Genomic DNA, 27988 nt, shown 5'->3' with positions numbered 1-27988 from the left:
AATTCACTTGAGCTCAGCTAGCGAACACACGATGTCTGGAAGAGGTAAAGGCGGCAAGGGACTCGGAAAAGGAGGCGCTAAGCGTCACCGTAAGGTTCTCCGCGATAACATCCAGGGAATCACCAAGCCCGCCATTCGCCGTCTGGCTCGCCGTGGCGGCGTGAAGCGTATCTCCGGGCTGATCTACGAGGAGACCCGCGGTGTCCTGAAGGTGTTCCTTGAGAACGTGATCCGTGACGCCGTCACCTACACCGAGCACGCCAAGAGGAAGACCGTTACGGCCATGGACGTGGTCTACGCTCTGAAACGCCAGGGACGCACCCTGTACGGTTTCGGCGGTTAAACGCACTCTTCTCGGAACGTCAACATCCCGACTTGAACCCAAAGGCTCTTTTAAGAGCCACCCACATCCGCTTCAAAAGGGTCAAATCCATTATCGTAGGAAACCATGAGCCACTCTTGAGTGGACAGGGAGGGAGTATTCGTGACAGGAGGCTATGTTCAGTGCAGGCTTTGCCTACAGTCGTATTAAACCATGAGCCACTCTTGAGTGGACAGGGAGGGAGTGTTCATGACAGGAGGGAGGCTATGTTCAGTGCAGGCTTTGCGTACAGTCGTATTACGAGACACCCGAAATAAAGGCACCACGGCTGGGAAATCCCCACCAAGTACCAAAAAGGGGAGCCTTATTTTTGGCCATTGTAGGACTTTTTTGGAAACACACCATTCCCCACCAGTGACAGAGCATAGGCTATGGTCTTTGTTAGGGAAGCAAGCCTCTGAGTGGAAGGCTCTTATGCGCGCTCAGCTCCACTGGGCAAATGGCAGGGGCGCCTATGAGAAAGCAGGGGTGTGTCCACGGCCGGCGAATTAGCTTAGCTTCGTCTTCATAAGAGGGAAAGGGCTCTCCACCCCCTCATTCGTTTGTGAGAAGCAGCGAGACATCAGCATCATGCCCGAGCCAGCAAAGTCCGCGCCCAAGAAGGGCTCCAAGAAAGCCGTCACCAAGACCGCAGGGAAAGGCGGCAAGAAACGCCGAAAGTCGAGGAAGGAGAGCTACGCCATTTACGTGTACAAAGTCCTGAAGCAGGTCCACCCCGATACCGGCATCTCCTCCAAGGCCATGGGAATCATGAACTCGTTCGTGAACGACATCTTCGAGCGTATCGCCGGAGAGTCGTCTCGCCTGGCCCACTACAACAAGCGTTCCACCATCACCTCCAGGGAGATCCAGACCGCAGTGCGCCTGCTGCTCCCCGGAGAGCTGGCCAAGCACGCAGTGTCCGAGGGCACCAAGGCCGTGACCAAGTACACCAGCTCCAAGTAAACAGCCCATTTGGAGTGCTGTAGTAACCCAAAGGCTCTTTTAAGAGCCACCCAACCTGTCAGTGAAAAAAGCAAATCCATATGTGTGTGTGTGTGTGTGGAGGACATGTCAAAAAGGGGGGAGAGGGAATAAATGATGCTGACATGAACAGGGTAGGAATGTGTGCATGGCAGTATAACACAGTGAGTGGGATTCCACTCGTGCTCCGATGACTGGAGCCTGTGTAACAGTATAACTTTAGGCCGAACCAGGGACCCTCTGCACACATCATCAACAACAGTCTCAGAGCAAGTGACGTCACCGATTGAAACTAGCCGTTTCACATCCCTTACACACACCTGTACAAGAGGGAGGAGGAGAGAGAAGAAGAGGCTCCAAATATCTCTCTCTCTAGGCCTATATCAGGGCGGACAAGCACATGGGGCGCCAGCCTCCATAGCGCCGGCCGCACAGCCAGACACCAAGACCCACAGACACAAAGACCGGCACGAGTGAGTCACGCTGCGGAGTCAAGCGAGGAAGGACTGCGAGAAGGCCACAAGCCTATCTCTCTCTCTCTCTCTCTCTGACACGCTTTTGAAAGAGACACACAGACAGAGAGAGAGACTACCTAGCACAAGAAAACACACAGGCTCCAAATCCAACTAATAAACTCATACTAATAAAACATCACACACACACAAAGTGCAAGTAAGCATGTCGTTGGACAGTGTATTATTTCTCGTTTGCCTCCTGGACACATGACGAATACAACGTGAAACTAGTCTCAGCCAGGCCTCACAAGTGCATGTGTTTTAAGGTCCCCAAAAGAGCTCTCCTTTAAAACACCAAGGAGCACATCAGGGGACGCCAAACCATTTGATTCCCTTGCCAGACATCTCGGCTCACTCCACAATCAATGGTGCTCGCAATCGGATGCACTTTTAGGCCATTTAGGAGACAAATAGCACAGGAAAAGCAGTGCGCACCGCTCCACCCGACAGTCGAACGGTGAGGTTTTGAGCGAGTCGCAGCAAAATGCACGGGGCTTCTGCAGCCCACATGACTTTATTCTGAACGGACACAAGTCTGCTCGCTGGGCCGTTCGCTTTTGGGCCAAAATTGCGGCTCCGTCGGTGACTTTTGGCCCGATATTGGCGACCAGAAAACACAAGTGAAAGAGCATTTGGCCAGCCCGGAGAAGCCGAGCTGGGTGGCTTGAGTCTACATGGTTCTCATGTCGCGTTTAAGGCCAGCCCCCTGCACCGTGTGGAGCTTCAATAGCGCAGAGCAGCGTCTACAGCAAAGTACTCCTCCTCACAGACTACCGTAGTGTTGTAAGTGTGTGTGTTTACCGGACCGAACGACAGACATGGCAGAAGTCGCACCAGCACCCGCCGCCGCCGCGCCGGCCAAGGCACCCAAGAAGAAGGCAGCAGCCAAGCCCAAGAAAGCGGGACCCAGCGTAGGCGAGCTCATCGTCAAGGCGGTGTCCGCCTCCAAGGAGAGGAGCGGCGTGTCCCTGGCCGCGCTCAAGAAGTCTCTGGCGGCAGGCGGCTACGACGTGGAGAAGAACAACTCCCGTGTCAAGATCGCCGTCAAGAGCCTCGTCACCAAGGGCACCCTGGTCCAGACTAAGGGCACCGGTGCTTCCGGCTCCTTCAAGCTCAACAAGAAGGCCGTCGAGGCAAAGAAGCCCGCCAAGAAAGCCGCAGCCCCCAAAGCTAAGAAGGTGGCCGCCAAGAAGCCCGCCGCCGCCAAGAAGCCCAAGAAGGTAGCAGCCAAGAAGGCCGTGGCCGCAAAGAAGTCCCCCAAGAAGGCCAAGAAGCCCGCTACACCCAAAAAGGCCGCCAAGAGCCCAAAGAAGGTGAAGAAGCCCGCCGCAGCGGCCAAGAAAGCGGCCAAGAGCCCCAAGAAGGCTACCAAGGCAGCGAAGCCCAAAGCCGCCAAGCCCAAGGCGGCCAAGGCCAAGAAGGCAGCCCCCAAGAAGAAGTAAACCTATTACAAACAGTGTTCTTTCTACTCGACACATGTTGTTACCACAAAAGGCTCTTTTAAGAGCCACCCACCTCTTTCCATAAAAGCGCATGTCATTCCATTCCACCTACCTACCCGTGGTGCAAAAGAAATGAAATGAATGACTTTTACGCACCACATTTTGGAGTGGCTAAATGGCTTTACATTTGTCACTCAAGAGTGCAGCACCCTCACCAGTCAACATTGTTGTGATGTGTTAGAATTGGCATGTCACATTGATCCTGATAATAATAAGCATACATACTATAGTGGGTTGGACAGCAGCCATTTGTATTATGAGCCACTCTCGAATTGATTGATACATGTTTCAGTGATTTGAGTTGTCACTTTGGCGCTCCCGCCAACGTGAAAAAGTAACAAAAGTCGGAGGGAAACAGAGTAGCCTAGCCCTCGTCACTCTGCTGCCTGCCTGCCTGCGGGCGGGTGGGTGGGGGCGGGCTTAGGGCTGACTGCCTGTCTGTCTGTCCCTCCCTCACTCCAATTGGATAAGGCCACACCGGTCCGGTGGCCAATCGATGGCTTTTGTGGCGAGGTATAAGTAAGACTCTCGAGGTGGCCAGCGGCTCATTCAGACTTTCGGTGACATACTGAAGCTACCAATATGAGCGGAAGAGGCAAAACCGGAGGCAAGGCCAGGGCGAAGGCAAAGACACGTTCATCCCGTGCCGGGCTCCAGTTCCCCGTGGGCCGTGTGCACAGGCTGCTGCGTAAAGGCAACTACGCCGAGCGTGTGGGCGCTGGCGCACCAGTGTACCTGGCCGCAGTGCTCGAGTACCTGACTGCTGAGATCCTGGAGTTGGCCGGAAACGCTGCCCGTGACAACAAGAAGACTCGTATCATCCCCCGTCACCTGCAGCTGGCAGTCCGTAACGACGAGGAGCTGAACAAACTGCTTGGCGGCGTGACCATCGCGCAGGGTGGTGTTCTGCCCAACATCCAGGCAGTGCTGCTCCCCAAGAAGACTGAGAAGGCCGTCAAAGCCAAGTAAAATCGCTGGTGCGGCTGCAACTTGACTACTCAACCCCCAAAGGCTCTTTTAAGAGCCAACCACCTAGCTCAACAAAAGCGCAAAGTGTCCTTTCTATGCCTGGCCAATTATTTGAAGTGTTAGATACACACACATATAGACGGCACCGTATCAAGTGCCCACATGAGGCCTAAATGAAGGATAACAACTAGTAGGCTAGAATGAGAGCATTATTGCGCGTCAAGTGTAACGTTGCTCGCGGCCCTAACAAAAGACCCAAGCGCGCCTCGGCGAGGGTGGGGGTTGCATTTTGGGGCGGCACGGAGAGGCCGAGCCTCCCGTCCAATGGGCGGCGGAGGAGGCCTCCGCAACGGGCCAATCAGGGCGGTGCGGAGATGGTGACCAATGAGCAGACGCCGCTGCCGGCTTTATAAACTTCACATAGGCATTTTGAGGCTATACTCCGACTGTGAAAGAAGGAAGCTAGCTAGCGCCATGGCCAGAACCAAGCAAACCGCTCGCAAATCCACCGGTGGCAAAGCACCCAGGAAGCAGCTCGCCACCAAGGCTGCGCGCAAGAGCGCCCCGGCCACCGGCGGCGTGAAGAAGCCTCACCGTTACAGGCCCGGCACCGTGGCTCTTAGAGAGATCCGTCGTTACCAGAAGTCCACTGAGCTGCTGATCCGCAAACTGCCTTTCCAGCGCCTGGTGCGAGAAATTGCCCAGGACTTTAAGACCGACCTGCGCTTCCAGAGTTCCGCAGTGATGGCCCTGCAGGAGGCAAGCGAGGCTTACCTGGTCGGCCTGTTCGAGGACACCAACCTGTGCGCCATCCACGCCAAGAGGGTGACCATCATGCCCAAGGACATCCAGCTGGCCCGTCGTATTCGCGGAGAGCGCGCATAAACGATGACCTGATCTCCAAAATCCCCCAAAGGCTCTTTTAAGAGCCACCTCCATATTTCAGTCAAAAAGGCACAATTGTTCCATTTGTACACGCCCCTTTCCCACCGTGTATGTTCCCTGTTCTCGAGTCACTACAGACCGTGGTTCGATTCCAGGCTGTATCACCACCGGCCGTGATTGTAAATAAGAGTTGGTTCTTAACTGACTTGAGTCGTTTCAATAACGCTCTCTATATGTGATTAGATGTATGCCTAGAGTAGAAGAGGGGAAAAATACACTAGCAGTAATGAGTGATAGTAATGATATAGGGCAAAAAGTGTCAAAAATGGTCACTATGTAGCTAAGAACAACTGACTTTGAAAGTGCCGCTGATGAGATGGGAAAAGTTTACCGTGGAGCACGGAGGCCATCTAGTGGTTAAACGCTGGTACTGTCAGCGTGTGAGCACGTCATAGTGGCTCCCTATTGGTATTTGATCTTCAGGCCAGCGTTTCCCAAACTCGGTCCTCGGGTCCCCAAGTGGGGCACGTTGTGTTTTTTCGATTCCAATTGCTCTTGGAATGTAACATGCTAGAGTCTGTCTATTCCTTTGTGAAAATGGCCATTCAATGATTTCTGGCCCATGTGACATTCCTCGATGGCCCCAAAAATCCATGTTTTGATCCGATCATTACAACGTTAGCTGTGTGCACCCCATAATTCATGCGACTGACTAAGCTATTGAAAGTAAAATGATATATCTCTGTCCGGCGCAAGTGAAAGGTGGTCGAAAAAAAGTAGAGTAGAGTCGTGTGTCTTTGGCGTGATTTGAAGTCGACTTCTGATGTGGGATTTAGTTCATTTTTCCAAGAAGATTTGCTGAGGAATCGAAACCCCTTGACCAAATGATACGACAAAGTAAAGGCCCTAAATACAGGCTGCCAGTTAAATGCAGCAATGACACGGCTAAAGTGTGTCATCTCAGGACAAAAGAGCAGGAATTGTCTGCTGTTGCATCTTCACTCATGAGACAGGTAATAGCGGAGCTCCGTGGTGCTGAAAAAGACAGCGCCCCTGGCCATTTGCCAAGGCCTATTTCCCGTTGGAGGGATTTTTGACATGCTATAGGCACAGTTCAGTACACCCCTCATCCTGTAATTGGTCCCAGAATCATCCACTTGATTCCCGACCACCAACCGATTGTCGGGGTGCATTGGTGTAAAATGTGGTCGTCGAGATCAAGTTCTATAGGCTACATGGGGTACTGGCATCTGTACCTTTTTTTTTTTTTTAGCTACCTACACCAGTAGGGGAGCTTACAGATAAAGAGTGCACTAGGCTAGAGAGAAAAGTACCATTCCGTTTTTCATAAAGTAGGTCAATGTAACTTACTCTCTTTTGATACTTGAGAAACATAGATTCACATGACGTCCAAATCTGCAAGAGACAAAAGCAGCAGAAAATCAGCAGGTGAAGAAAAGGGTTAAGTGAATATGATTTAAGAGCAGTCAAATGAAGTAATAGTGACATAGATTGTAAGAAATGAAATGTACCATGTGAACATTGCATTGTGGCTTTAGAAGAGCATGTATTTGTAGATGAATGACAGATTAGGTTTGGTGACAAAGTAACTGTATAATTTGAGGTACTCTACATGAGCATGTGTTTGCCTATTTGATGATCTGTTGTAGTTAATGTTTGATTTTGAGCACATACTTGTTGTGACAATTGCATCAGGTTGAGGGAGAAATGGTCTGTGTGGCCATTGTGAGTGGCACTTCTGATCCAGCAGGTGGTGTTAAGATCCCTCCCTATGTGGCTTTGAATGATGAGCCAGTGTTGGCAAAATGACTTGTGGTCCAGCGGGTGGCGGTGAAATGCCTCCCTATCTATATGACTTGCCCTATTCCTTTGACATTGTTCACTTGATTGGAGATGATTCCGGTCTTCTTCATGAGCACTCCTGCATGTCTTCCTTCCTGTCTTGCCATGTGGGTTCCACGGAGGTGTGTGTTTTTGTTAGATATCACTGGGCACATTCCTAACGTGGAGGTGGTTTGCATAGCTCATGTCATGTGGATATATAAAGTATTGTATTGTAAGGTATGTTAGTCTACGGACGGTCTGACATTGCTCGTCCATATATTGATGTATTCCAATTGCATTTGGGTGTATTGTGTGGAATGTTGGAACATGGTTAGATCTTACTGTGCTGTTGGAGCTAGTAACACAAGCATTTCCCGACATCTGCTAAACAGGTGTATGTATATCTCTCTAGTCACCCCCAAAACCAATTCTTTCTTTGGCCGCCTCTCCTTCCAGTTCTCTGCTGCCAATGACTGGAACGAACTACAAAAATCTCTGAAACTGGAAACACTTATCTCCCTCACTAGCTTTAAGCACCAACTGTCAGAGCAGCTCACAGATTACTGCACCTGTACATAGCCCACCTATAATTTAGGCCAAACAACTACCTCTTTCCCTACTGTATTTAATGAATTTATTTATTTTGCTCCTTTGCACCCCATTATTTTTATTTCTACTTTGCACATGTCTTCCATTGCAAATGTACCATTCCAGTGTTTTACTTGCTATATTGTATTTACTTTGCCACCATGGGCTTTTTTTGCCTTTACCTCCCTTATCTCACCTCATTTGCTCACATCGTATATAGACTTGTTTATACTGTATTATTGACTGTATGTTTGTTTTACTCCATGTGTAAGTCTGTGTCGTTGTATGTGTCGAACTGCTTTGCTTAATCTTGGCCAGGTCGCAATTGTAAATGAGAACTTGTTCTCAACTTGCCTACCTGGTGAAATAAATAAAAATAAAAATTTAAAAAAATGTGTCTATTTGATTAGGATTAGGACTTTTCCTCTATGTGTCGCACTTCCATTTCCACTTTATGTCCCCGTTAGGGAGCTGTCATTTATGCTGCAGGCTAATTACTACCAATGTCATTGTGGTCCAAGTTCAACTCCTAGCCTATAGGGTGTGGTAACAGGCCCTCTGTTATTTGTTGTTGTACTCTGCATGTGAAGTATCTGCACTGTAGCCTATAGAGGAACTAAGCCCTTGATAATAGGGGAACGCAAGCTGTTGAACACAAACTCCCAGTCCTATGATGTTGCTCTGTGAAGGAGGTTAGCTTTTCAGCATTCAATTCCTGGCAGCCTTCTTCGCCCTGGTTGATTTGTGAATGTGAGTGATTCGAGAATGTTTGGCTTGGGTATCCAAGGTGTTTGAGATTGTTGAGGACCAGTGTTCCGAGGGGCTGACTGTGACATCATAAAGCGGAATGTAGTTAGCGTGCTGTTTGAGGGATTCCAATTCAGTCCGTTGCGGCCTTCCAGGCAGTGCAGTTGTGCTTCAAGTGTGCTCTCTGTGTGATGACTTGTTGTGCCTACACGGAGTACAGCTACGAACGGACGTGACATTTGGGGTAAGCCTAAGCCTTTTCGTAACCTTAACCTATTTCTTCTAACTTGCTATGACAAAGTGCTTTGATGACACTAGCTGCATCCCAGCTAGTTGAACGCTTGTCAGTCATTCTCCTAAAAGGCAACCTCTGTTGCTCGATGTACTAAACCGAGGGCCGGCAGCCACTAAGTGCACGTAAGAGACAATTATGGCAACAATAAGTTGTAAGATGATACCTAGTCACATCTGAGATGTGAATCAACTGCACCGATTGGTCAATCGCCAGTATGTGCCCTTGGGCCTCATTTGTCCCCTTTGAAATGACCTGTTGAGATCATTCAATGCAACAGCTGAGGCTCTCTAAAGGATCCACCTCATACCACTATTTCCGTAATATAAGGCTATGTTATTGTTTTTTGAAAAAAGTACCATAAAAAGTACCAGTACCAAAAAAGTACCATACAATATTTGCACATCCCTATCACCTCTGTACTGTTAATAATGGGATATGTAGGAGGGTGAGCCGGTCAAGGATCGATTCAGACAAGGTGGTCTATTGTATGACAAGTGACAGTTTAATTATGAGTAAAGATATCTGGTACAACGGTATACGGGCCATTTCATTCGGTTCTTAAGGAACCAGCAGAAAAGAAGCGCAGATAACAGAGTGCACATGTCTCATATACAGAACAGAAAGTAGGTTGATTCTAGAAGATCGGGTCTTCGGGTTGGTTCAGGCTGAGGTGTAGTCTTCTTGGATTGGCCCTGTTGGGCCGTCCGTCATCCCTCTGAGTCTTGTTCTTTGTCACACAATGTTCAGCTAAAAAGGAGATTAGGTGTGTGCGCTGTCCTCAGTCACACAATGTTCGGCTAGAAAGGAGATTAGGTGTGTGCGCTGGTTTCTGCAAGTCAAGGCTGTCTCTTCCTCCCAATGTGTGGGTGTATGTCTTATCTGTGTGTCCTCGGCAGTTAGTGTGTGTAATGTGTGTGTGCTGTGTGTGTGGGTGTGGGAGCTATCCTGTATGGGACCTAACATGTTTTACTGTGAAAATACGTTGTCTCAGTTATAGCAATGTAATAGCAGTAGGCTGGTCACCTGCATAAGAAATAGCACTTCCTTACAAATCCCTCTCTTCACGTCTCCCCAGAGACGTGACACAACCTAACTATATCCAGACACAAAAAGAAAACTTTTCCCAGAAGGAAAAGTTTTGTGATTCCCTCTCTTCACATCTCCTAAGAGATGTGACATAAACTAGGCTAACAATTACAAAGTTTAAAATACCTCCATGTTCTCCATTCGATCCCACTATGTACTAGATTGGCTACCAGCCACCTAGGAACTTGCAACCCTCATGTCAAAAGAGAACAACAACTCATTGAAAAACAGAACAAAAGAAAATGATGTGAAATTTAAGCCCCCCTTTTTGACACCCACTAGGGTGTCACTCATTATCCCTTATTTCAGCAGTCATAGCATTTCATGAAAAGAAAAAACAAAACCTAGTAGGCACTCTCAACCTCATCCTCAAATTCGGGCAGGTCATTAGCAAGCAGAGGAAACATCTGGGAAAGGGGGGAAGGGTCAATAGCTCTAGAGATAACCCTAGTGGTGAGGGAACGGATACATGGAATGCAACAGCATCCACAGAGAACCAAAATGGCCGCGAACACCGAAATGGAGACCAAAATGGAGGAGACCAGGGTTTTATATTTACCAAAGGCACTCATCCAGGAGTCCCACATTGAGGTATCAATCCCAGAATGAGATTTCATTTTACCATTAAGAGTCCTCAAACCTTCTAGGGCTACGGTCAAGCTACCATCACTAGCAGTGTTATTAGGGATAAAAGTACAGCATTGTTCCCCAAACATAGAACAGACACCTCCTTTCTCAGCTAGGAGCATGTCAACTGCGATACGATTCTGGAAGGCCATAAGGCTGGTTGCAGCCAGTTGACCATGGACGGCTTCAAAACCTTGCTGTGTCCAGTTGCCCAATTTCTGAACATTAAAATGGATATAGTTAATTCGATCTACATTTTTGTTGATGGTACACCACCAGCAAATAGAAGATTCAATCCCAGCAGAAATCTGGTTAGCAAGTTTATACTCATCCGGGACCCCTCTGGGAACTCCTATGGCGTCTATATACGTAGGGTCACCACCATCAGATCCAGCCATCCTCTTTTTCTTGGACGGGAAGGCATCCTTTTCAATTTGGGCCACCAACTCAGTCACACCTATTGGGTATACTGAAATGGGAAGAAGCAGAGAGACAAGAGCACAAAGACCAGTAGAATTTTTAGGGAAACGCCCAAACAGCCGCTTACCACCGCACCACCACCAGACATCTGCTCTGGTGACAACTGTAAGGGGAGAATTAGGAAAGTAAGTAGCATTACACCAGTGGGGTGGGACAGTACCTAAATCTGGAGGTCCTCGGGTCATGTCCACACATGTGAAATTCCCTTCAGCAACATCTGAGGAGAAAATCGGTGCCTGTCTGCCCTTGACTAGTGGATAAACCTTGTCCCAGGAAGAACAGTTCTGGGGTGGGTTATTAAATCTCATAACAGGGAAAACACAATTGTCAGGTAAGGCTGCAGGCACAATGCGAAGGAGAGGCCTAGCTCCCATACATACCACACAGTCAGTACGGGCCGCCTTTCCAGCTTCTTCAGTCAGTAGTAACCAATTATTGGAGAAACCTGAGACTCCAGACGTCATAAGGATGGAATCATCTACTGTAGGCGGATTCAATCCGGACGAGATGATAATAGGCCCCAATCTAGGATCCGAAGTGGATACCACCTGTCGCTTAGAAAGAACAGCTTGAGGGGTGGTTATGTTAGTAAAACAAATCTTAAGATGCCAATAGACTCTCTGCTCTTCCCATGGTGCCAATAAGAAGGGGGTACAGCCGATACCACCTTCCCTGTGTTTGATTACCAATTTCAAACCAGTTGTAACTTTAGTTAACGTCAACCTGCTCCGCCACAGGAGTGCCATCTGATGCACTGTCCAGCTAGACCAGTCAGGACCAGTCTCTGCCACTAAATTCTTCCACGTCCATTTATTATACCCCCCTTCTGTCATGTACCACACTGATCTAGACCAACTGATTGCATGAGTACCATAACCGCCACCTGGGCTTCCAATAACACCCCAGGTAAGTATAACAGTGGTAGTAGCGTTAGGCGGGATACACAGAGTAGCTGACCTAATCAATTCTGCAGTACACTCAAAGTCATTATTCTGAACTTGACGTTTAGACAGAACATGCGTATCCGAGAATATTGAAGCATTGGTGATGTTTAGCTGGGTAGTCTGTTCCTGGTCAGTGATTATACGCTGGGCTGCCCATATCATTACTCCCAATGTCAAAACAACATTGACTATAATTAGGACAAACAATGGGCCAGAACAACCCAGTCTTTCCCATGGTCTCCTAGCCCTTCTAGCCCATGGTGCTACTCTAGTGTCCCTATCATCTGAGGATGGGAGTCTCCTCCACATGATCAGACGGGAGGGATGTCAGAATTTGAATTCGAATTGGATGTGAGTAAATCACTTCTTACTTCAGCCAGAGTTCTGGCAGGGGTTGGGGCTGGTGTACAATGTGTCAGGTGGTGCCAAGGTGCGCCTAATTTACCTTTGACCTGGACTGAGTGTGAAGTAACCTCCTTCACTTCGTACGGTCCAGTCCACCTGGGATCAGCCCACTTTCTCTTGTGGACCTTGATCCTTACCCAGTCCCCAACTTTTACCCTTGGTTGTTCCGGGACGTCAGTCAGCTCCCTCTCTGCGACACGGTGTATCTGTTTGGAGAGAGCTGCAGACAATTCCGTCAATTTCTTCACATAGTCAGACATCCCTATCTGGTGCACATCAAGAGGGGGCATATGACCTCCCTCTCTTGGTGGCCCTGGCATTACTCTACCTGTCATTATTTCATGGGGTGAGAGATGTGTCCCTGCACCTGGTGAGGACCTCATGGCCATCAGTGCCAGGGGCAGGGCTTCCACCCAGGTCAATTTGGTTCCTGCACATACTTTAGCTATTTTAGCTTTCAGATTTTGATTACAGCGTTCCACAAGGCCCTGCGATTGCGGCCTATACACAGAGCCAAACTTGTGTGTAATGCCAAACCTCTCCTCCACCTGTCTTAGGTGCTGATTTGAGAAGTGGGACCCATTGTCGGACCTGATTTGTCGAGGAACCCCATACCTGGGTATAAGTTCCTTTTGTAGCCACTTAATGACTGACTTCGCATCCTCCTTTGCTGTAGGAATGGCCTCTACCCACTTAGAGAATCTGTCTACCATTACTAGCAAATATCTCTTTCCTCCCTTCACCTGATCCGCTCCCATGTCTGTAAAATCTATGCTGATGTCTTGGAAACAGGCATTGGGTACCGGATAGTGACCCATTGGTGTTTGGTAAGGTTTCTTTGGATTGTGACTTCCACAGATGGCACAACTGTCACAGAACAAATCTGTCATTTCTTTCATGTATGGATGCCACCATACGTAGGAGACTCTCTGTAGAGTCTTCAGTTTCCCTTCGTGTGTTGGTCCATGTGCTTCTCTGATTAGTTCAGGACAGAGGTTTGCAGGGGCCACTAGTCTGCCATCATGGCATCGCCACAGTTCATCAGGACCTTTCGTCGCTCCCCTCTGTCCCCACACTGAGTGTTCATATGGTCCGGCTGCTTGTTGTAGTTCTTTGATGTGTTGGTTAGTCAATTCAGTCCTAGGTGGACTTATTTGGAGAACCATTTGTCTGGGAGTGTATCCTCCTGCTTTCTTAGCTGCCTGGTCTGCAGCATCATTTCCCTTGCTGATCTTGGAGTTCAATATCTGATGGCCCTTGCATTTCATTATGGCCACTTTTTCAGGAAGTGATATAGCAGCAATCAGACGCTCCATCTGGGTCTTGTGCTTGATTGGTAGATTTCCAGTAGTGGTAAAGTTTCGTCTGACCCATTGTGGTCCATCGATGTGTACTGCTCCATGAGCATACGCTGAGTCGGTGTATATGTTGACCTTTTTCCCTTTGGCCAGTGTTAATGCTTGGGTGAGTCCAATTATCTCTGCCAATTGGGCTGATGCGGGCTGAGGTATTATACCTGATTCCAGGGTGGTGTGAGCTCCATCCTCAGTCTGTTGTACTACTGCATATGCTGCTATGTTGCCTTCTTCTCCTCTGTAACAACACCCGTCAGTGTACAGCCATAGGTCTGCAGTCAATATGGGTTCATTTTCCAGGTCTGGTCTGAGTTTAAGTTCTTGAGCAGCTCTTTCTGCGCAGACGTGGGTTATTCCTTCTTCCGCATTAAGGGCATCAGCCATGTTCTTGTCCGTGTTGACAAACGTGATGTGTGACTGTGTACATTTGTTCTGAATTTTGTTTTTTCTCTCTGCACTGAAGGTGAATTCCTTCGCCATCAAGTACGCTGCAACACCATGGTGGGTATGGATCTCCATTTTGTGGCACATTACGAGGTGAGCAGTTTTTTCAATGGCTTTAGCAACAGCTGCAACGTATCTTGAGCATGTGGTTTGCCCCATTTCAATGTGATCCAATTTTGAGGAGTGGTACATCAGGACTCTTCTCTCCCCCTCATGTTTCTGGAAGAGAACGGATGACGTGAATCCTTCTTTTTCAGAAACATCCAAATGGAAGGTCTTGCCATAGTCAGGTGCAGTGAGAGCTGCAGCCACAGCCAAGTCTGAGCCATGGAGGTTTCTGAGTGGTCGAACGGTTCTCCATGCACTGACCTCCATGTTGTCTTAGCCCTATCCAGATATTCGGCTGCCTGTTCTCCTGCATGCATGGTGAAAGATGATAGTGCAGCAAAATTCTTCTCGGTGGGGTAGGCTCTTCTGAGTTCTGCCCATAGTTGAGTGCGATACTTCTCTGGTGGAGTGGCACCTGGTTGGGTTCCCAGACCAGCTGTATTTATCAATACATCCATAGTGGTGTGATCAGTAGCTCTAGCCAACAAAGCTTTCATGTCTCCCAGTGCCAGCCGGAATCCTGATGTGAGGGTCTGTAACTGTAGTAGCCAAGCTGATGCTCCTCCATGGAGACTAGGAAGTTGTTCCATTACGGCGGTGAGGTCTTGCATTTTCCATGGCACATATTCTTCGGTTTTTTTGTTTTCACTCAGTCTCAGAGGCATTTGTAGTTCTTGTTCTCTTCTTAGTTGATTTTGGTCTTGTATGCGTTTAGACCTCCTTGGTGCCGGTCTCGGCGGTATCTGTCCATGCAGGTCTTCAACATCTCCCAAGTAATACCCATTCAGTTGCCATGGTCCACCCTTTCCGGTTGCATGTCTGTGTTCCGCATTAAGTTGTAGGGCAGCTTGCCATACTTCATCAGTTGTCACTCTTTCTAGCTCATCTTCGTCCTCTTCCTCAGGCTCGTTGTGTGAATAGGTATATTCACGTTGGACATCCACTTCAGGACAGGAATGCTCATGCTCCCCACTGTAGACAGTAGTTCCCCTGGTTCTTTCGTTCAGGTGGGATCTGGCTGACCCAACACTTCGAGATGCAGGGGATCTGATGGAGTCTGGTAGCTCTCTGAACTGAATGGAAGGCTTTGACTGAAAGGAGTGAGACGTGAGTGTCTGATAACTTGATGGCTGCAGTAGGCTGGTGTTCATTAAGGGTTCTTGGGAAAATTTGAGTGACTTACATGAGTCACGGCTCCTTTCTCCCACAGTTACCTGTCCTTCTCCACATTCTTGTAGGCTTCGACCCCCCTGGGGTGTGGACACCAATCCGCCTTCTAGAGAGCAGGGGGTGGAGGGTTGTCCTACCTCCTCACAGTCTATATAGCCTCCAGTCAAATGCATTGACACCTGTCCCTGTAGCAGGCCTTCCTCGATGTGGAGAACTGGTGCCTGGATGGAGGGGGCTGAGGGAGCTTGGGTTGTCAATGAATATGGTGGTGGTTGAGTGACCTCTTCTGGTAGCTTCGGGTATAAACGTGGCACAGGAGTGGGGGAGACTGCTGCAGGGGCCAATTTGACTTCGTCACTCCCCTGTGTCGCCTCCATTGATGACTCCGCCTTCGCCCCAGCCACTACCCCCATCACTTCCGGTTTTTTGTTCAGTTGTGCTCTACGGGTCTCCTCGATAGCCCAAGTGCCTATTTTCAATTCAGCTTCTGCTTTCTCTCTCTGTTTAGTCCCTTCCTTCTTGAATACATGCAACTTGTTCTGTTCTATCTCCCTGTCTTTAGCTTCCTGTAATGCTTCACGCAACTCGCCTTCCATTGTGCTAAGCTGGACCCTATTTGGCGTTCCCCCTACTAAATAACCTGCCTGTGTCCACTTCAACTTCAACCCTTCCCAAACCTTCTTTATTGACTTCCACTGTTCCTTTCCTCCTGACCTATCTTGCATACGTTGATCTAGAAAATCATTGAATTTTAATTTTGGAGGTTGCGGAGTCGCCATTTTAGTTTAATAATAATTACGTGTTTTTTTTTTTTAGAAATATTTTGTACACTCTTTGGATATACTTAGCCCGTCACTGGCTCGTGCCAGTGATGTATTCTTAGGAGACACTATTACTCGTACTCTGTCTTAACTCAGAGCCTCTCCGTCATATATCCAGAATTTTAAACAATAATGTTTTAATGATTAAACACGAGCCACCAATTCAGGAAATGATTATCAACATAAACTATGTTTTAACAATTTGGATAATAGATTTTTTTTTTTTTTTTTTGAATTTAGGAAATACTTTGCTCACAATAATTTTAAATAATGGTAATAATATCAGGGACTTGTGAAACGCCGTTTACATTTAGTCTATAGTCAACACACAAATATTATTACATGGACATAGTTTTAAACACAATTGTTCAATTAGAACATCTTATTCTATGACATCACACATTAGTACATTTATCACATTCATTCTGGCCACAACACAAAGCGGACTTTTCAGTCCAACATATCTTAATCATACATTAATCTATTGTAGACACCTCACCGGACACTACCAGCTATTGGATTTTAACCTCACCGGACACTACCGGCTATTGGTTCTATCTAAAACACTAATTGGATTTATCTTTTGCAGATGAATGATCGAATCATACTCAGATGTTAATGATAAAACTGATCACGCCCTTTTTCAGACGCCCGAACGAATATCACTTATACATAGAATATAATCCTGGTCACATCAATACTCAATAATAGACCACCTTACCAGACACAGCTGGACCGGTCACTAGCCGGACTATCGGTGAAAATCTATCCTAGACTATATTATTTATTCCTTACTGGTGTCTGCCACCAGACCGTTCACAGCCGGACTATCAGAATATTCTATTAATATTAGGTCTACTACTAAATATCCCTTACCGGTGTCTGCCACCGGACCGTTCTCATGCCGGACTATCGGAATATTCTAACTACTACTCATCCCTTACCGGTGTCTGCCACCGGACCGTTCTCATGCCGGACTATCGGGATATTCTAATTACCACATATGTTTACTTCACTGTCAATTTCAAGTCCATTATTTATATAAAATTTACACAAAAATTCTTACCCACACTCGGTACTACTGATCGTAATTTGGTATGACTATTCGACAATATGCAAAGTTTGATAAAACAGGTTTTGCTTACCTTATTTTGTGGTCGACCAGAGATCAGTTTCCCGAGTTGAGCAGAATTGTTGTCCACCCCCGAATGGTTTTCACCTGTCCTCCGGGAACCGTCCTTTCACCAACTCGCCCCCTCACACCCACATCAACCACTCTGGACTGGGTCGTTAGTAAACCATCCCTCTGCTACCAAGTTTCTGTTAATAATGGGATATGTAGGAGGGTGAGCCGGTCAAGGATCGATTCAGACAAGGTGGTCTATTGTATGACAAGTGACAGTTTAATTATGAGTAAAGATATCTGGTACAACGTATACGGGCCATTTCATTCGGTTCTTAAGGAACCAGCAGAAAAGAAGCGCAGATAACAGAGTGCACATGTCTCATATACAGAACAGAAAGTAGGTTGATTCTAGAAGATCGGGTCTTCGGGTTGGTTCAGGCTGAGGTGTAGTCTTCTTGGATTGGCCCTGTTGGGCCGTCCGTCATCCCTCTGAGTCTTGTTCTTTGTCACACAATGTTCAGCTAAAAAGGAGATTAGGTGTGTGCGCTGTCCTCAGTCACACAATGTTCGGCTAGAAAGGAGATTAGGTGTGTGCGCTGGTTTCTGCAAGTCAAGGCTGTCTCTTCCTCCCAATGTGTGGGTGTATGTCTTATCTGTGTGTCCTCGGCAGTTAGTGTGTGTAATGTGTGTGTGCTGTGTGTGTGGGTGTGGGAGCTATCCTGTATGGGACCTAACATGTTTTACTGTGAAAATACGTTGTCTCAGTTATAGCAATGTAATAGCAGTAGGCTGGTCACCTGCATAAGAAATAGCACTTCCTTACAGTACGCATAGGAAAATGATCCCTTTATTGTGTGTGTGTTGGGTGGGTGTCTGAGGAATGTTTTACTGCGTTTCAGCTTGCAGAGGTATCACCACCCTTCCCATGGCCACCTGGATCCTGTCTAGGGAAGAAAAAGAAGAATGACGTTATTACATGGCCTTCAAGAGCTACATGACTGCTGAGGTGACATTACGGACCCCTTATAGGGTTTGTGGCATTCCTTGTGTATTTGTTTCCCGTATGTTGCACTTTGTTTCTCCTTTGTACTTGTGACACTATTTGAGGTTTTAACGCCTATCTCTATTAGGTGTGACTGGCAACTGCAGTGGGTTGAATCCTACTAGTTCAGTGTTTCCCAACTCCAGGCAGGGGTAGAGTAGCCATTTTTTGTGGTAGCCCTGGAGAGGCACAGCTGATTGAAAGAGTTGAATCAGGTGCAACAACAACAACAAGTAGAACAACACCAATCAATGTGAAGAGTGGGACATCACAGTTGGGCCTTGTGTTCAACATAGCTCAGTATTTGAGTGTGTTTCCCGCGCATGTAAGTAAGTAGCTTTGATTTCTTCTTCCTCCATTGTTCCCTAGAACGAACGCCCTGCCCTCCCCTTTGCAGCAGAGGCCAGGCAAAAGCGCGCGCTTTCTGTGCCACTGGCTTCAATCAGGTCCACCAAACGCAGATAATAAGAGCACCCGAGCACCGAAAATTACGTCATTAATTCACTTGAACTCAGCTAGCGAACACACGATGTCTGGAAGAGGTAAAGGCGGCAAGGGACTCGGAAAAGGAGGCGCTAAGCGTCACCGTAAGGTTCTCCGCGATAACATCCAGGGAATCACCAAGCCCGCCATTCGCCGTCTGGCTCGCCGTGGCGGCGTGAAGCGTATCTCCGGGCTGATCTACGAGGAGACCCGCGGTGTCCTGAAGGTGTTCCTTGAGAACGTGATCCGTGACGCCGTCACCTACACCGAGCACGCCAAGAGGAAGACCGTTACGGCCATGGACGTGGTCTACGCTCTGAAACGCCAGGGACGCACCCTGTACGGTTTCGGCGGTTAAACGCACTCTTCTCGGAACGTCAACATCCCGACTTGAACCCAAAGGCTCTTTTAAGAGCCACCCACATCCGCTTCAAAAGGGTCAAATCCATTATCGTAGGAAACCATGAGCCACTCTTGAGTGGACAGGGAGGGAGTATTCGTGACAGGAGGCTATGTTCAGTGCAGGCTTTGCCTACAGTCGTATTAAACCATGAGCCACTCTTGAGTGGACAGGGAGGGAGTGTTCATGACAGGAGGGAGGCTATGTTCAGTGCAGGCTTTGCCTACAGTCGTATTACGAGACACCCGAAATAAAGGCACCACGGCTGGGAAATCCCCACCAAGTACCAAAAAGGGGAGCCTTATTTTTGGCCATTGTAGGACTTTTTTGGAAACACACCATTCCCCACCAGTGACAGAGCATAGGCTATGGTCTTTGTTAGGGAAGCAAGCCTCTGAGTGGAAGGCTCTTATGCGCGCTCAGCTCCACTGGGCAAATGGCAGGGGCGCCTATGAGAAAGCAGGGGTGTGTCCACGGCCGGCGAATTAGCTTAGCTTCGTCTTCATAAGAGGGAAAGGGCTCTCCACCCCCTCATTCGTTTGTGAGAAGCAGCGAGACATCAGCATCATGCCCGAGCCAGCAAAGTCCGCGCCCAAGAAGGGCTCCAAGAAAGCCGTCACCAAGACCGCAGGGAAAGGCGGCAAGAAACGCCGAAAGTCGAGGAAGGAGAGCTACGCCATTTACGTGTACAAAGTCCTGAAGCAGGTCCACCCCGATACCGGCATCTCCTCCAAGGCCATGGGAATCATGAACTCGTTCGTGAACGACATCTTCGAGCGTATCGCCGGAGAGTCGTCTCGCCTGGCCCACTACAACAAGCGTTCCACCATCACCTCCAGGGAGATCCAGACCGCAGTGCGCCTGCTGCTCCCCGGAGAGCTGGCCAAGCACGCAGTGTCCGAGGGCACCAAGGCCGTGACCAAGTACACCAGCTCCAAGTAAACAGCCCATTTGGAGTGCTGTAGTAACCCAAAGGCTCTTTTAAGAGCCACCCAACCTGTCAGTGAAAAAAGCAAATCCATATGTGTGTGTGTGTGTGTGGAGGACATGTCAAAAAGGGGGGAGAGGGAATAAATGACGCTGACATGAACAGGGTAGGAATGTGTGCATAGCAGTATAACACAGTGAGTGGGATTCCACTCGTGCTCCGATGACTGGAGCCTGTGTAACAGTATAACTTTAGGCCGAACCAGGGACCCTCTGCACACATCATCAACAACAGTCTCAGAGCAAGTGACGTCACCGATTGAAACTAGCCGTTTCACATCCCTTACACACACCTGTACAAGAGGGAGGAGGAGAGAGAAGAAGAGGCTCCAAATATCTCTCTCTCTAGGCCTATATCAGGGCGGACAAGCACATGGGGCGCCAGCCTCCATAGCGCCGGCCGCACAGCCAGACACCAAGACCCACAGACACAAAGACCGGCACGAGTGAGTCACGCTGCGGAGTCAAGCGAGGAAGGACTGCGAGAAGGCCACAAGCCTATCTCTCTCTCTCTCTCTCTCTCTCTCTGACACGCTTTTGAAAGAGACACACAGACAGAGAGAGAGACTACCTAGCACAAGAAAACACACAGGCTCCAAATCCAACTAATAAACTCATACTAATAAAACATCACACACACACACACAAAGTGCAAGTAAGCATGTCGTTGGACAGTGTATTATTTCTCGTTTGCCTCCTGGACACATGACGAATACAACGTGAAACTAGTCTCAGCCAGGCCTCACAAGTGCATGTGTTTTAAGGTCCCCAAAAGAGCTCTCCTTTAAAACACCAAGGAGCACATCAGGGGACGCCAAACCATTTGATTCCCTTGCCAGACATCTCGGCTCACTCCACAATCAATGGTGCTCGCAATCGGATGCACTTTTAGGCCATTTAGGAGACAAATAGCACAGGAAAAGCAGTGCGCACCGCTCCACCCGACAGTCGAACGGTGAGGTTTTGAGCGAGTCGCAGCAAAATGCACGGGGCTTCTGCAGCCCACATGACTTTATTCTGAACGGACACAAGTCTGCTCGCTGGGCCGTTCGCTTTTGGGCCAAAAACGCGGCTCCGTCGGTGACTTTTGGCCCGATATTGGCGACCAGAAAACACAAGTGAAAGAGCATTTGGCCAGCCCGGAGAAGCCGAGCTGGGTGGCTTGAGTCTACATGGTTCTCATGTCGCGTTTAAGGCCAGCCCCCTGCACCGTGTGGAGCTTCAATAGCGCAGAGCAGCGTCTACAGCAAAGTACTCCTCCTCACAGACTACCGTAGTGTTGTAAGTGTGTGTGTTTACCGGACCGAACGACAGACATGGCAGAAGTCGCACCAGCACCCGCCGCCGCCGCGCCGGCCAAGGCACCCAAGAAGAAGGCAGCAGCCAAGCCCAAGAAAGCGGGACCCAGCGTAGGCGAGCTCATCGTCAAGGCGGTGTCCGCCTCCAAGGAGAGGAGCGGCGTGTCCCTGGCCGCGCTCAAGAAGTCTCTGGCGGCAGGCGGCTACGACGTGGAGAAGAACAACTCCCGTGTCAAGATCGCCGTCAAGAGCCTCGTCACCAAGGGCACCCTGGTCCAGACTAAGGGCACCGGTGCTTCCGGCTCCTTCAAGCTCAACAAGAAGGCCGTCGAGGCAAAGAAGCCCGCCAAGAAAGCCGCAGCCCCCAAAGCTAAGAAGGTGGCCGCCAAGAAGCCCGCCGCCGCCAAGAAGCCCAAGAAGGTAGCAGCCAAGAAGGCCGTGGCCGCAAAGAAGTCCCCCAAGAAGGCCAAGAAGCCCGCTACACCCAAAAAGGCCGCCAAGAGCCCAAAGAAGGTGAAGAAGCCCGCCGCAGCGGCCAAGAAAGCGGCCAAGAGCCCCAAGAAGGCTACCAAGGCAGCGAAGCCCAAAGCCGCCAAGCCCAAGGCGGCCAAGGCCAAGAAGGCAGCCCCCAAGAAGAAGTAAACCTATTACAAACAGTGTTCTTTCTACTCGACACATGTTGTTACCACAAAAGGCTCTTTTAAGAGCCACCCACCTCTTTCCATAAAAGCGCATGTCATTCCATTCCACCTACCTACCCGTGGTGCAAAAGAAATGAAATGAATGACTTTTACGCACCACATTTTGGAGTGGCTAAATGGCTTTACATTTGTCACTCAAGAGTGCAGCACCCTCACCAGTCAACATTGTTGTGATGTGTTAGAATTGGCATGTCACATTGATCCTGATAATAATAAGCATACATACTATAGTGGGTTGGACAGCAGCCATTTGTATTATGAGCCACTCTCGAATTGATTGATACATGTTTCAGTGATTTGAGTTGTCACTTTGGCGCTCCCGCCAACGTGAAAAAGTAACAAAAGTCGGAGGGAAACAGAGTAGCCTAGCCCTCGTCACTCTGCTGCCTGCCTGCCTGCGGGCGGGTGGGTGGGGGCGGGCTTAGGGCTGACTGCCTGTCTGTCTGTCCCTCCCTCACTCCAATTGGATAAGGCCACACCGGTCCGGTGGCCAATCGATGGCTTTTGTGGCGAGGTATAAGTAAGACTCTCGAGGTGGCCAGCGGCTCATTCAGACTTTCTGTGACATACTGAAGCTACCAATATGAGCGGAAGAGGCAAAACCGGAGGCAAGGCCAGGGCGAAGGCAAAGACACGTTCATCCCGTGCCGGGCTCCAGTTCCCCGTGGGCCGTGTGCACAGGCTGCTGCGTAAAGGCAACTACGCCGAGCGTGTGGGCGCTGGCGCACCAGTGTACCTGGCCGCAGTGCTCGAGTACCTGACTGCTGAGATCCTGGAGTTGGCCGGAAACGCTGCCCGTGACAACAAGAAGACTCGTATCATCCCCCGTCACCTGCAGCTGGCAGTCCGTAACGACGAGGAGCTGAACAAACTGCTTGGCGGCGTGACCATCGCGCAGGGTGGTGTTCTGCCCAACATCCAGGCAGTGCTGCTCCCCAAGAAGACTGAGAAGGCCGTCAAAGCCAAGTAAAATCGCTGGTGCGGCTGCAACTTGACTACTCAACCCCCAAAGGCTCTTTTAAGAGCCAACCACCTAGCTCAACAAAAGCGCAAAGTTTCCTTTCTATGCCTGGCCAATTATTTGGCGTGTTAGATACACACACATATAGACGGCACCGTATCAAGTGCCCACATGAGGCCTAAATGAAGGATAACAACTAGTAGGCTAGAATGAGAGCATTATTGCGCGTCAAGTGTAACGTTGCTCGCGGCCCTAACAAAAGACCCAAGCGCGCCTCGGCGAGGGTGGGGGTTGCATTTTGGGGCGGCACGGAGAGGCCGAGCCTCCCGTCCAATGGGCGGCGGAGGAGGCCTCCGCAACGGGCCAATCAGGGCGGTGCGGAGATGGTGACCAATGAGCAGACGCCGCTGCCGGCTTTATAAACTTCACATAGGCATTTTGAGGCTATACTCCGACTGTGAAAGAAGGAAGCTAGCTAGCGCCATGGCCAGAACCAAGCAAACCGCTCGCAAATCCACCGGTGGCAAAGCACCCAGGAAGCAGCTCGCCACCAAGGCTGCGCGCAAGAGCGCCCCGGCCACCGGCGGCGTGAAGAAGCCTCACCGTTACAGGCCCGGCACCGTGGCTCTTAGAGAGATCCGTCGTTACCAGAAGTCCACTGAGCTGCTGATCCGCAAACTGCCTTTCCAGCGCCTGGTGCGAGAAATTGCCCAGGACTTTAAGACCGACCTGCGCTTCCAGAGTTCCGCAGTGATGGCCCTGCAGGAGGCAAGCGAGGCTTACCTGGTCGGCCTGTTCGAGGACACCAACCTGTGCGCCATCCACGCCAAGAGGGTGACCATCATGCCCAAGGACATCCAGCTGGCCCGTCGTATTCGCGGAGAGCGCGCATAAACGATGACCTGATCTCCAAAATCCCCCAAAGGCTCTTTTAAGAGCCACCTCCATATTTCAGTCAAAAAGGCACAATTGTTCCATTTGTACACGCCCCTTTCCCACCGTGTATGTTCCCTGTTCTCGAGTCACTACAGACCGTGGTTCGATTCCAGGCTGTATCACCACCGGCCGTGATTGTAAATAAGAGTTGGTTCTTAACTGACTTGAGTCGTTTCAATAACGCTCTCTATATGTGATTAGATGTATGCCTAGAGTAGAAGAGGGGAAAAATACACTAGCAGTAATGAGTGATAGTAATGATATAGGGCAAAAAGTGTCAAAAATGGTCACTATGTAGCTAAGAACAACTGACTTTGAAAGTGCCGCTGATGAGATGGGAAAAGTTTACCGTGGAGCACGGAGGCCATCTAGTGGTTAAACGCTGGTACTGTCAGCGTGTGAGCACGTCATAGTGGCTCCCTATTGGTATTTGATCTTCAGGCCAGCGTTTCCCAAACTCGGTCCTCGGGTCCCCAAGTGGGGCACGTTGTGTTTTTTCGATTCCAATTGCTCTTGGAATGTAACATGCTAGAGTCTGTCTATTCCTTTGTGAAAATGGCCATTCAATGATTTCTGGCCCATGTGACATTCCTCGATGGCCCCAAAAATCCATGTTTTGATCCGATCATTACAACGTTAGCTGTGTGCACCCCATAATTCATGCGACTGACTAAGCTATTGAAAGTAAAATGATATATCTCTGTCCGGCGCAAGTGAAAGGTGGTCGAAAAAAAGTAGAGTAGAGTCGTGTGTCTTTGGCGTGATTTGAAGTCGACTTCTGATGTGGGATTTAGTTCATTTTTCCAAGAAGATTTGCTGAGGAATCGAAACCCCTTGACCAAATGATACGACAAAGTAAAGGCCCTAAATACAGGCTGCCAGTTAAATGCAGCAATGACACGGCTAAAGTGTGTCATCTCAGGACAAAAGAGCAGGAATTGTCTGCTGTTGCATCTTCACTCATGAGACAGGTAATAGCGGAGCTCCGTGGTGCTGAAAAAGACAGCGCCCCTGGCCATTTGCCAAGGCCTATTTCCCGTTGGAGGGATTTTTGACATGCTATAGGCACAGTTCAGTACACCCCTCATCCTGTAATTGGTCCCAGAATCATCCACTTGATTCCCGACCACCAACCGATTGTCGGGGTGCATTGGTGTAAAATGTGGTCGTCGAGATCAAGTTCTATAGGCTACATGGGGTACTGGCATCTGTACCTTTTTTTTTTTTTTAGCTACCTACACCAGTAGGGGAGCTTACAGATAAAGAGTGCACTAGGCTAGAGAGAAAAGTACCATTCCGTTTTTCATAAAGTAGGTCAATGTAACTTACTCTCTTTTGATACTTGAGAAACATAGATTCACATGACGTCCAAATCTGCAAGAGACAAAAGCAGCAGAAAATCAGCAGGTGAAGAAAAGGGTTAAGTGAATATGATTTAAGAGCAGTCAAATGAAGTAATAGTGACATAGATTGTAAGAAATGAAATGTACCATGTGAACATTGCATTGTGGCTTTAGAAGAGCATGTATTTGTAGATGAATGACAGATTAGCTTTGGTGACAAAGTAACTGTATAATTTGAGGTACTCTACATGAGCATGTGTTTGCCTATTTGATGATCTGTTGTAGTTAATGTTTGATTTTGAGCACATACTTGTTGTGACAATTGCATCAGGTTGAGGGAGAAATGGTCTGTGTGGCCATTGTGAGTGGCACTTCTGATCCAGCAGGTGGTGTTAAGATCCCTCCCTATGTGGCTTTGAATGATGAGCCAGTGTTGGCAAAATGACTTGTGGTCCAGCGGGTGGCGGTGAAATGCCTCCCTATCTATATGACTTGCCCTATTCCTTTGACATTGTTCACTTGATTGGAGATGATTCCGGTCTTCTTCATGAGCACTCCTGCATGTCTTCCTTCCTGTCTTGCCATGTGGGTTCCACGGAGGTGTGTGTTTTTGTTAGATATCACTGGGCACATTCCTAACGTGGAGGTGGTTTGCATAGCTCATGTCATGTGGATATATAAAGTATTGTATTGTAAGGTATGTTAGTCTACGGACGGTCTGACATTGCTCGTCCATATATTGATGTATTCCAATTGCATTTGGGTGTATTGTGTGGAATGTTGGAACATGGTTAGATCTTACTGTGCTGTTGGAGCTAGTAACACAAGCATTTCCCGACATCTGCTAAACAGGTGTATGTATATCTCTCTAGTCACCCCCAAAACCAATTCTTTCTTTGGCCGCCTCTCCTTCCAGTTCTCTGCTGCCAATGACTGGAACGAACTACAAAAATCTCTGAAACTGGAAACACTTATCTCCCTCACTAGCTTTAAGCACCAACTGTCAGAGCAGCTCACAGATTACTGCACCTGTACATAGCCCACCTATAATTTAGGCCAAACAACTACCTCTTTCCCTACTGTATTTAATGAATTTATTTATTTTGCTCCTTTGCACCCCATTATTTTTATTTCTACTTTGCACATGTCTTCCATTGCAAATGTACCATTCCAGTGTTTTACTTGCTATATTGTATTTACTTTGCCACCATGGGCTTTTTTTGCCTTTACCTCCCTTATCTCACCTCATTTGCTCACATCGTATATAGACTTGTTTATACTGTATTATTGACTGTATGTTTGTTTTACTCCATGTGTAAGTCTGTGTCGTTGTATGTGTCGAACTGCTTTGCTTAATCTTGGCCAGGTCGCAATTGTAAATGAGAACTTGTTCTCAACTTGCCTACCTGGTGAAATAAATAAAAATACAAATTTAAAAAAATGTGTCTATTTGATTAGGATTAGGACTTTTCCTCTATGTGTCGCACTTCCATTTCCACTTTATGTCCCCGTTAGGGAGCTGTCATTTATGCTGCAGGCTAATTACTACCAATGTCATTGTGGTCCAAGTTCAACTCCTAGCCTATAGGGTGTGGTAACAGGCCCTCTGTTATTTGTTGTTGTACTCTGCATGTGAAGTATCTGCACTGTAGCCTATAGAGGAACTAAGCCCTTGATAATAGGGGAACGCAAGCTGTTGAACACAAACTCCCAGTCCTATGATGTTGCTCTGTGAAGGAGGTTAGCTTTTCAGCATTCAATTCCTGGCAGCCTTCTTCGCCCTGGTTGATTTGTGAATGTGAGTGATTCGAGAATGTTTGGCTTGGGTATCCAAGGTGTTTGAGATTGTTGAGGACCAGTGTTCCGAGGGGCTGACTGTGACATCATAAAGCGGAATGTAGTTAGCGTGCTGTTTGAGGGATTCCAATTCAGTCCGTTGCGGCCTTCCAGGCAGTGCAGTTGTGCTTCAAGTGTGCTCTCTGTGTGATGACTTGTTGTGCCTACACGGAGTACAGCTACGAACGGACGTGACATTTGGGGTAAGCCTAAGCCTTTTCGTAACCTTAACCTATTTCTTCTAACTTGCTATGACAAAGTGCTTTGATGACACTAGCTGCATCCCAGCTAGTTGAACGCTTGTCAGTCATTCTCCTAAAAGGCAACCTCTGTTGCTCGATGTACTAAACCGAGGGCCGGCAGCCACTAAGTGCACGTAAGAGACAATTATGGCAACAATAAGTTGTAAGATGATACCTAGTCACATCTGAGATGTGAATCAACTGCACCGATTGGTCAATCGCCAGTATGTGCCCTTGGGCCTCATTTGTCCCCTTTGAAATGACCTGTTGAGATCATTCAATGCAACAGCTGAGGCTCTCTGGCCTATAAAGGATCCACCTCATACCACTATTTCCGTAATATAAGGCTATGTTATTGTTTTTTGAAAAAAGTACCATACAATATTTGCACATCCCTATCACCTCTGTACGCATAGGAAAATGATCCCTTTATTGTGTGTGTGTTGGGTGGGTGTCTGAGGAATGTTTTACTGCGTTTCAGCTTGCAGAGGTATCACCACCC

General features: G+C 48.4%; 6 protein-coding genes across 8 annotated transcripts; 5 read left to right on the top strand and 1 right to left on the bottom strand.

Moving 5' to 3' along the window:
- The first annotated feature begins 31 nt into the window (after positions 1-31).
- On the top strand, positions 32-19201 carry LOC118940417. Its single transcript, XM_036949838.1, has 5 exons — positions 32-324; positions 1080-1090; positions 2112-2118; positions 4787-5136; positions 18815-19201. Exons 1-5 carry the CDS (start codon positions 32-34, stop codon positions 19138-19140), a joined length of 987 nt encoding a protein of 328 aa, XP_036805733.1. The 3' UTR covers positions 19141-19201.
- Positions 9397-17622, bottom strand: LOC118940407 (endogenous retrovirus group FC1 Env polyprotein-like). 3 transcript variants are annotated; one of them, XM_036949826.1, is made up of 3 exons: positions 17277-17622; positions 11983-12453; positions 9397-11777 (listed from the first exon to the last, which is right to left on the bottom strand). In XM_036949826.1, the coding sequence occupies exons 2-3, from the start codon at positions 12061-12063 to the stop codon at positions 10122-10124; spliced, it is 1737 nt and encodes a 578-aa protein (XP_036805721.1). In that variant the 5' UTR covers positions 12064-12453; positions 17277-17622; the 3' UTR covers positions 9397-10121. The 3 variants fall into 3 exon arrangements, with proteins under 3 accessions (XP_036805721.1, XP_036805719.1, XP_036805720.1); XM_036949824.1 differs by having other exon boundaries at positions 9397-12453; XM_036949825.1 differs by lacking the exon at positions 17277-17622 and having other exon boundaries at positions 9609-11777; positions 11983-12576.
- Positions 19202-19749: 548 nt separating the features above from the next.
- LOC118940123 (histone H2B) lies at positions 19750-20124 on the top strand. Its single transcript, XM_036948380.1, has one exon. The coding sequence runs from the start codon at positions 19750-19752 to the stop codon at positions 20122-20124; it is 375 nt and encodes a 124-aa protein (XP_036804275.1).
- A 1361-nt stretch (positions 20125-21485) lies between these two features.
- On the top strand, positions 21486-22109 carry LOC118940122 (histone H1). The gene has a single exon (XM_036948379.1). It carries the CDS (start codon positions 21486-21488, stop codon positions 22107-22109), a length of 624 nt encoding a protein of 207 aa, XP_036804274.1.
- A 642-nt stretch (positions 22110-22751) lies between these two features.
- On the top strand, positions 22752-23138 carry LOC118940121 (histone H2A). Its single transcript, XM_036948378.1, has one exon. It carries the CDS (start codon positions 22752-22754, stop codon positions 23136-23138), a length of 387 nt encoding a protein of 128 aa, XP_036804273.1.
- A 362-nt stretch (positions 23139-23500) lies between these two features.
- On the top strand, positions 23501-24044 carry LOC118940412 (histone H3-like). The gene has a single exon (XM_036949831.1). The coding sequence runs from the start codon at positions 23523-23525 to the stop codon at positions 24021-24023; it is 501 nt and encodes a 166-aa protein (XP_036805726.1). The 5' UTR covers positions 23501-23522; the 3' UTR covers positions 24024-24044.
- Positions 24045-27988: the final 3944 nt, after the last annotated feature.

The sequence above is a fragment of the Oncorhynchus mykiss genome, chromosome 17 (assembly GCF_013265735.2).
Source record: "Oncorhynchus mykiss isolate Arlee chromosome 17, USDA_OmykA_1.1, whole genome shotgun sequence".
Classification (NCBI taxonomy): domain Eukaryota; kingdom Metazoa; phylum Chordata; class Actinopteri; order Salmoniformes; family Salmonidae; genus Oncorhynchus; species Oncorhynchus mykiss.
Note: the sequence above shows the minus strand (reverse complement) of the source record. Positions and strands in the feature narration are given on the sequence as shown.

Bases quoted from the DNA above. Each gene is read 5' to 3' on its own strand.
- LOC118940417 (XM_036949838.1), top strand. From the start codon at position 32: ATGTCTGGAAGAGGTAAAGGCGGCAAGGGACTCGGAAAAGGAGGCGCT. The intron at 5,137-18,814 runs GCGCCATCCACG...ACTTGAACTCAG, and splicing joins GTTCGAGGACACCAACCTGT to CTAGCGAACACACGATGTCT.
- LOC118940407 (XM_036949824.1), bottom strand. From the start codon at position 12,137: ATGTGGAGGAGACTCCCATCCTCAGATGATAGGGACACTAGAGTAGCA.
- LOC118940123 (XM_036948380.1), top strand. From the start codon at position 19,750: ATGCCCGAGCCAGCAAAGTCCGCGCCCAAGAAGGGCTCCAAGAAAGCC.
- LOC118940122 (XM_036948379.1), top strand. From the start codon at position 21,486: ATGGCAGAAGTCGCACCAGCACCCGCCGCCGCCGCGCCGGCCAAGGCA.
- LOC118940121 (XM_036948378.1), top strand. From the start codon at position 22,752: ATGAGCGGAAGAGGCAAAACCGGAGGCAAGGCCAGGGCGAAGGCAAAG.
- LOC118940412 (XM_036949831.1), top strand. From the start codon at position 23,523: ATGAGCAGACGCCGCTGCCGGCTTTATAAACTTCACATAGGCATTTTG.